The 8,706-nt window shown below is 38.9% G+C and overlaps 1 protein-coding gene across 1 annotated transcript; it reads left to right on the top strand.

Moving 5' to 3' along the window:
* Window positions 1-5,921: 5,921 nt before the first annotated feature.
* LOC126614242 (protein RICE SALT SENSITIVE 3-like) lies at window positions 5,922-8,706 on the top strand. The gene is made up of 7 exons (XM_050281823.1): window positions 5,922-6,443; window positions 6,598-6,648; window positions 6,789-6,920; window positions 7,159-7,264; window positions 7,442-7,483; window positions 7,614-7,670; window positions 7,768-8,706. Exons 1-7 carry the CDS (start codon window positions 6,313-6,315, stop codon window positions 8,500-8,502), a joined length of 1,254 nt encoding a protein of 417 aa, XP_050137780.1. The 5' UTR covers window positions 5,922-6,312; the 3' UTR covers window positions 8,503-8,706.

Genomic DNA, 8,706 nt, shown 5'->3' with positions numbered 1-8,706 from the left:
CAAATTGTCACATCCCCGCCCGGGCCCCTACCACATCCCGGGCTCGACTCCACCATAGCACGATATTGTTCCTTTTGGGCCCCGACCACGCCCTCACGGTTCTGTTTTTGGGAACTCACACGAGAACTTCCCAGTGGATCACCCATTTTAGGATTGCTCTCGCGTGAACTCGCTTAACTTCGAAGTTCCCATGGAACCCGAAGCCAGTGAGCTCCCAAAAGGCCTCGTGCTAGGTAAAGATGAGAATATACATATAAGGCTTACAAGATCCACTCCCCTGGGAGATGTGAGATGTTACATTTGTTCATAATGTCATGATCTGCTTGAGCCATCCTTTCTTCTCTAAGGCCTCAGGGACCGACGAGTCGGCTGGGTCTCGGACACTTCTTTGGGCGTCCCTTCTGGCACTTCTTCAAATGTGTCTTCTTCATGTGCGGCCGTGTCTGGTTTTGGTGAACTGTGTAGAGGGACGCCGTGCATGACAACTTATGGACCTGTTGGCACAATTTTGTATCTAGGACAATTTTTGACAACTTCCCAACATTCCCAATTGTTGAATGATTTGTTGTGGTTCTTCAAATTGTAGAATGCTTGTGCTTGTAGTGTCAACAAAATGTGGGATAAGACAATATTATAAAATGCAGGTGTAACACAAATAAATAAATTAAAATATTGATGTGGGTGGAATACATATAAATAAATAAAAATATTGTCACTTGATCTGCTAAACTTGTCCCATTACGTAAATTATTGGAAGCAATTGAGAGAGCGTTTTTCCAACAAGTGAAGGATATGTTGAGTTTTTTCCAACACCCTTGAAGGCCTTGATTACTTATGTCGTCTTTTCCATGCCTAGCGCAAAACGCTTCCTTAATTCTACTCCACATTTCTCGGAACTCCATCTCATTACCAGTAATCGGGTCATGAGTAATGTGAACCCAACATTCACATAACGTAACATCTTCGATGAGCTTCCACGTAGCCATTTTTTTCACACATAAAGTATATGAAAGCTTTGGTAGAAAGTGTTGAAAATATTGAAATGTGGTGTAAGGTGGAAGATGACAGTTAGGTATTTAAAGAAAAAAAAATTTATGTATTTTTTTAAACAATTTTTAATAATTTTAATTTAGTTAATTAATAAGGACCGTTGGATTTGAAAAAGATTCAAATCCAACAGCCCATATGTCACATCCCGGCCCGGGCAGGACCACTTCCCAGGCTCGACTCCGTCGTAGCACGATATTGTTCGCTTTAGGCCCCGACCACTCCCTCACGGTTTTGTTTCTGGGAACTCACACGAGAACTTCCTGGTGGGTCACCCATCATGGGATTGCTCTCGCGCGCTACTCACTTAACTTCGAAGTTCCGATGGAACCCAAAACCAGTGAGCTCCCAAAATGCCTCGTGCTAGGTAGAGATGAAAATATACATATAAGACTTACAGGATCCACTTCCTTGGGCGATATGGAATGTCACACCATATGTTGACACGTGGCCAACGGTCATAATTCTGACCGTTGTGACTTTTAAAAAAAAAATTGGGGGGAAAATGTGGACCGTTGATCTCTGGATCATACGGCCCATATCACACAATGTTACTAGCCGTTGGTTTTCAAATTCAAAATTTTTTTACTGTTGGAAATCCAACGGCCCAGAACGAGCCAAATGGTCTCTCTGTCGAAACCCTAAGTGCGCCTGCGCATTTAGGCCCCGCCCACGTTTTTTTGTCGGGGACACGCGTTTGACGCAAAAAAATTTAAATTGACTTGTGACGTCATGTTGGCGCCAGCATGATGTCACATAGGCTTGGGCTGTTAGCCTGCCTATTTGACTAGGATGTAGGGAATCGGCTGGGTGCCAAGCCAAAAAGGGTGCTGGGTGTCAGCCTAAGAGCAACTCTAGCCTTGCTGGTTGCTCGGGGGACAGTGGAGAGGAAAGGGCCCGAGGCGCTGTGGACTGAGCTCCAGCCATGTGGAGCCCGAGCGACGGTGGGAGCCCGAGCGAAGGGGGGGTGGGGAGTCCACGGGCCTGTGGCCCGAGGGCTCTGCAATTTTTTATTTTTTTTTGTGTCAGAGAGAGAGAGAGAGAGGGGGACCGGAGATTTTTTTTGTGTCAGAGAGAGAGAGAGAGAGGGGGGATCGGAGCTGGGCTTCCATGGGTGCGGAAGGGAAGTGGGTCGTCGCGGGGGGGGGGAGGGTGGGTCGTCACGGGGCGGGGGGTGGGGGGTGGGTCGTCTCGGCGGGTGGGGGGGGGAGGTAGCTGGGTTCTGGTTTTTGCAGGGGGTTCTCGGGGGTGGGAGGAGAGGTGGAAGAAATGGATCTGGGTTCGGGTTTCTGTTTTTTTTTTTTTTTTTTTTTTTAATTTTTAATTTTTTTAATTGGATTAATATTATAATATTTTTAATGTATAAAAAATTATTTATTTTTACCAAAGATTCTGAAACGATAACGACACATGACACGATAACATTGGATAAAAATCTTATCGAAATCCTTCGCTAAATAATTGTTTTTTTTTATAAAATGACACGTGGCGCAACGAGAACGATTTAAGAATTCTTATCCGAAATTACAAATAATTTTATTTTGTATTATTTAAACAAACAAAAAAAACTATTATTTTAATTGCCTATTGCCTGGGGGGGCTCCAAGGGTGGAGATGCAAATGACAATTACTGTTCATTAATGTCAGTTACTATTCATTTAAGGCAGTTACTGTTCAAAAGGGTAGATTCAATAGTGTATTGCCAAGGGGGAAGGCTCTATGGGTGGAGTTGCTCTAAGAGCTCCCGGTGGACTTGCTTTTAGTTATGGAGCATGGTAAGGCAATAACAAGAGAAAGAGTGCTCAAATGGTAAAATCGATCTTTATACTTAGAAGTGGGAACCATACAATATTAATATGATTACACCTTGAAAAGTGACATAACAACAATATCATAGCGTCTTAAAATATTAATCCAAATCTAACTGTCAGTATCCACCTTATCACCTTTCACTGGTAAAGATTCTGTGCCATCTCATTTGCTTTAGTTATCTTTCAGTTTTTATATTTGAGATTGAGTAATGTTAAAGTGATCAAATTTGTAAATAGAAATGTGACTCTCTCAAAGTTAGATTCTTTATAGACTTTCCGTTACTTGATATTTTTTAGACAATGTTTTATAATGTTACCATGAAAATTATGCCAAAGACATAAAGTAGCGAAGAGTCCATAGAGAGTTTCATTAGCATTTCCCAATTTGTAAATTATATGATATGATAATAATACAAAATAAACACGTTAATTAACAATTAAGTGATAATTCAATTATAAATAATTATATTATAGGGTTTATAAAATATAATTTAAATAAATGATCTCTCTACCATCATTCTTCGAGATTTAGTAAGGCGAAGTGGGTAACTTTGGCAACAAGTAGATTTTTCTTATAGTTAGAGATTAATTTGCATCAACATTGTTGACTTATACCTTAATGTTTAAGATTTTGCTATATAAATTTTTAATATAACATCAGAACGTTGATTTTAAAAGATTATAATTTCTATTATAACTATTAATCATTCAAATTCACCGATGTTTGATTCTTAATAAGTGGCTTAAAGTGAAAGTGTGTTGTATTTATCATTTTTTTTGTCAAATGATAGATTTTGTTAAATTAGATGTTAAATTAGTCCCCAACGGAATTCGAACCTACACCGTCGTACAAGAGCTCAACTCATTTTTACTATTGTAGTAAAGAACCACTTGCATGTTGTGTTTACCACTCAAAAGTTAACACTTTTTCTTTCTTCCTTTTTGCGTTTCTTTGTTGTCCATTAATTTCTACCACACAGTTAAATTGTTAATGGTACAATGATATGCCTATAATTTTGGTATAATACAAGAAAAAAGTTTGATAGATATGATGCATGCTGAAATATGGTTGGCTAATGCCGCATCATCTAATATTTGACTGACTCATTCCAAAGAGAATTATCATGTGACTGGCTGTATATTTATGTGTGTTTATCTTCTCTCTTCAAACGAAATTTGGTCATGCAATGAAAATTATAGAATATCTTCACTTAAAGGGTTAACCAACATTAGCATGCATGTAAAGCCAGGAAAGGATTTTTCACTCATTTACTATTCATATATACTCGTGTTTATTTTTTCATTCGAATTGAATACATTATAGAAGACTCAATGAATATAAATAAATAAAAGAGTGAAAAAAAATGTGCGCGCGAAGCCATTTATTGACAAAATACAAGGCCAAATTCAAGCTATTTTTCAGTGTACTTCGAATACGTTTACGTGATTTTATTATTTTACTCAAGTTATAATATAAATTTATTTGTTATTAATATACTCTAAAACTAGAAATATCAACTTTGTTGTACGAGAAATTCTCTCTTGCTAATAATGCATATGCTCAATGACTTCATTAGTCAATTGAATGTTTGCAACATACAAGGATTGTCTGCCCTCCCACTTCCGGTGCCCTTCTGCTTGTGTGGTCACGGTTAAGTCACGTCAACATTTTATATTACTATTCATTTTTGTCTTATTATCTCTATAAAAAAAATAATATAAAATATTGACGTGGCTTAACCGTGACCACACAAAACAGGAGGGCACGGGAGGGCATCGGAAGTGGGAGGGCAGACAATCCTTGTCCGTTTGCAACATGTCCAAAAATTACCCCAATTCCTTAGTAAATGTTTGCCATCTGGCATCAACAGTCACACGAGTAGGGATGGGTAAATACCCATTGGTTATGGGTAACCGCAGTTACCCGTCTATTTAAATTAAACGGTTACGGTTATGGGTAACCGTTTAGATAAATAAACAGTTATGAGTATAACCGTTTACCCGCGAAATTTAAATAGGCGGTTATGGGTATTAACCGCAGTTATAAACGGGTAACCGTTTACCCATTTATTTCATATATATAAAACTAACACAAACCATGTTCTCGATCCAATAATACTTAGCACCCAATAAATTAGCAAAGAATTCATCGATCATTCTCTCAATAACACTGTTACAGAAATGATGATTCTCATCATCAAGGAATTAATTTAAATTCTTTACGGGTAAACGTGAAATTGACAGAAATGTCTTTTAAACAATTTTTGTACTTAGCAAATATTATATTTACCTTCATTGGTAACAGTTAAAAATATCGTCCGTAAATTATTATTTCAATTATTGGAATGGTATAAGGACTTAAAAAATTAAAATACGGAAATGTATGATGAATGTACCTATAACGGTGTTTAATTGTCAAAAAAAAGAAAATTATGACAATTTTTTTATATTTTCAAGTTGTTAAAAAACATGTAGATGGATGAAAAAGGGGTAATGGTAAAAAACAAAAAGATAAACGGGTTAAAAAGGGTAAATGGGTAAACGGGTATTAAACGGTTACGGTTAAATGGGTATGCGGTTATGAATATGGTTAACCGTTTATAAACGGTTATGAGTATGTGTATAACCGTTTAGACAATTACCCAACGAATAAACGGTTATGCAAGTATAAGTATAAACGGTTATGGATAAATAACCGCAGTTACCTGTTCACTATAACCGTTGACCATCCCTCCACACCTACACACGAGGGTATCTGTATTTTTCGCTAAAACATAAAATGGTACAAAACGTGACTTCCGTTTCTATGACTTGTACTTGTTGCCCGAATAAAGAAGTTCAAGTAAAATGATACAAAACGTGATTTATGATTCCAATGCCTGCATTTGTCTCGAAACTCACAGGAATCCAACACTTAAACTAACTGACAATCCCGAATGGTAATTCCACTGTAAAAATCACTGTCACTTCTTTTACTTTTCCCACGCATCCCTCCCTCTCTCTCACCTTTCCCCCAGTGTTTCTCCGGTGCCTAAATACTTGCAACTCCCAAAACCCCCCACTTTTTACTCCCTCCCCTCGCTTTTTCACCCTAACTCTGAAGAAATACCAAACCTGACTACTTGGGACAAACTAAACCACACAAGACTAGTAGTAAACACTGACAAAGTTGTTGAACTAAAAAGATAAAAAAATTCAGAGAGAGAGAGAGATGAATAAAGGGTGTGCCTTTGTGCCTTGTGGTGGTTAAGCAAATATGCAGGTGCCAAAGAAGATAGAAAATTTCAGTTGGGTTTGAGCAGAGAGTAGGCTTAGCTAGCTAGTGGCAGTGTTTTCAGGCAGAAGTAGATAGATATATAGATAGATATAGATATAGAGAAGGCAGAAGAAAAGAGGAAAGAGAAAAGAAAAGTGGTAGAGAGAGAAAGGGGGATAGAGGGAGAGAGAGAAGATTATGGTGGGCTCAGGAGCAACAGATAGGAGCAAAGAAGCTGTTGGGATGATGGCCCTTCATGAGGCCCTCAGAACCATCTGTCTCAACACTGACTGGACTTACTCTGTTTTCTGGACCATCCGTCCCCGCCCGTATGACCCCTCCCTCCCTCTCTCTCTACTTTCTCTCTCTCTCTCTCTCTCTCTCTCTCTCTACCCTTGATCTGTGCTGAACTTTGGATACTTTGAGTTTTAGATGGTTTCCTATTCTGGGTTTAATTCACTTTTTGTTATTATTTCGTTGCAGGAGAGTTAGAGGTGGTACTGGCTGCAAGGTTGGGGATGACAATGGTAGCTTGTAAGTAGCTATTTAATTCAAATTTTGCTCTGTTTTCTCTCTGTTTTAAGAAATGGGTTTTTGGTAATTTTGTGATTAAAGTACTGAAAATTTTATGTAATTTCTTTTTTGTTCTTGTTTTTTTGTGGAATTTGGTGAAGGATGTTGATGTGGGAAGATGGGTTTTGTCGAGGAAGAGTTTCATCAGATTGTCTGGAAGAAATTGATAGAGAAGATCCTGTCAGAAAGGCCTTCAGCAAAATGTCCATTCAGTTGTATAATTATGGAGAAGGGTGGGTACTTGGTATGTCTTTTTATTTTGTTGTTCTCTCTCTCTCTCCCCTCTCTCTAAAAAAATGTTGCAGGACATGAAGTTGTATGGAGTTGCAGACATGGGTTTTAGCCAAGTTGGCTCAACCCTCAGCACCCAAGTTTGAATTTAGTGTATTTATTTTATCGTTTGTAAAAGAAGTTTTATGGGAAATGAGTTGTTTGTATGTGTGCTCTCATTGATTGCACTCATTTAAACAGGTTGATGGGGAAGGTTGCATCTGATAAGTGCCACAAATGGGTCTTCAAAGAACCCACAGAGTGTGAGCCAAACATCTCCAACTACTGGCAAAGTTCATATGATGCTGTATGTAGTCAAACCCACATATTTCTTTTTGCTTATTTATCAGTAGCGCTAGTAGTTCGCGCAGTTAAGCAGTATTTAAGCCCCACAAGCCCTACGACCGAGTCGTGGGTCGGAATTGCAGCTTCCTCCTGATTGATATGGTATTAACTTTACTTTTTTTTATGCTATTTATTGCAGCTTCCTCCTGAGTGGACTGATCAGTTTGAGTCAGGCATTCAGGTCAGAACAGAAAAATAGTTCCTGTTTCACTATTATTGGTCTCATCATTTTTTGAAGCTACAGTAAAAAAAAATTCCCCAGGTGTAAGTTGTTCTTAATTTTTTGAACAGTTTAATTTAATTTTCAACAGACTATTGCTGTAATTCAAGCTGGTCATGGGCTTCTGCAGTTGGGCTCCTGCAAGATTGTGAGATTATGTATTCTTTTCGCTTCAATATATATTTTTATTTTTATGTTATTCATTTGTTGATTAATAAAAGGGTATGAACAATGTGTGGGGTCAGATACCGGAAGATCTGCATTTTGTGCTAAGAATGAGGCATACATTTGAATCTCTAGGCTACCAGTCTGGTTTCTACCTCTCCCAACTCTTTTCGTCAAACCGAAACAATTCTGGATCATCAGTACTGCCCTCAATGCAGTCCCCGATGCCAATCCGCCCTCCTCCGCCTCTTTTCAATTGGGCTCAAAGGCCTCTTCCATCTGCAGCAACCATGCAGCTTCCTTCACCTAATTTTCAAAACTCTGCTGCTAGACTTGGGTACAATCCTCAAGCCAGTAAAGACGAGACACACATGTTTTTGCTGCCTCATACGTCAGAAACACAGATGGGAGGAGACATGATGGGGGGAGGAGGAGGACGAGGAGGAAGAGAGCATGAAAGTGACATCAAATGGCCTAATGGATTGTCCTTCTTCAATGCACTAACGGGGCGGTCTGATGATGCAAAGCTTTTGTTCAATCCAGGGGGCTCGGAAAACAAAGGCGGGGACGAAAATCACCACCACCAGAACTCGAATGCAAATTCAGATCACAATGAGTTTTTGAGCTTGGACTGCCATCTGGATAGTAGTGCAAGGAAGAACATGGAAAACAAGTACAAGAGGAGCTTTACTTTACCTGCAAGAATGGCTTCGTCGTCTTCGAATTTGGTTGACCACCATCAGCATCAACCTGTCGGGTATCAAAACGCGGAAGCTGGTATGTACTCTGATGTCATGGAGCCATTCTTAGAGTGAAATGGGGAGGGCTGTATTAGAGAGAGGAACAATGGGTGAAGAGTTGTATGTAGGCAAAAGCTTTCCGTCTGCTCTGCTGCGTATACTTCTGTTCTTTGATTTCATGCTCTTTATATCTTTTGTGTTTTTTTGTTCTCTCAGTTAGCGAGACTTAATCAGTGATCATCATGTACTTGTAGTTAATCTATGAAGAGTTTTCTTCAA

Source organism: Malus sylvestris, chromosome 3 (genome assembly GCF_916048215.2).
Source record: "Malus sylvestris chromosome 3, drMalSylv7.2, whole genome shotgun sequence".
NCBI classification, from domain to species: Eukaryota; Viridiplantae; Streptophyta; class Magnoliopsida; order Rosales; family Rosaceae; genus Malus; species Malus sylvestris.
Note: the sequence above shows the minus strand (reverse complement) of the source record. Positions and strands in the feature narration are given on the sequence as shown.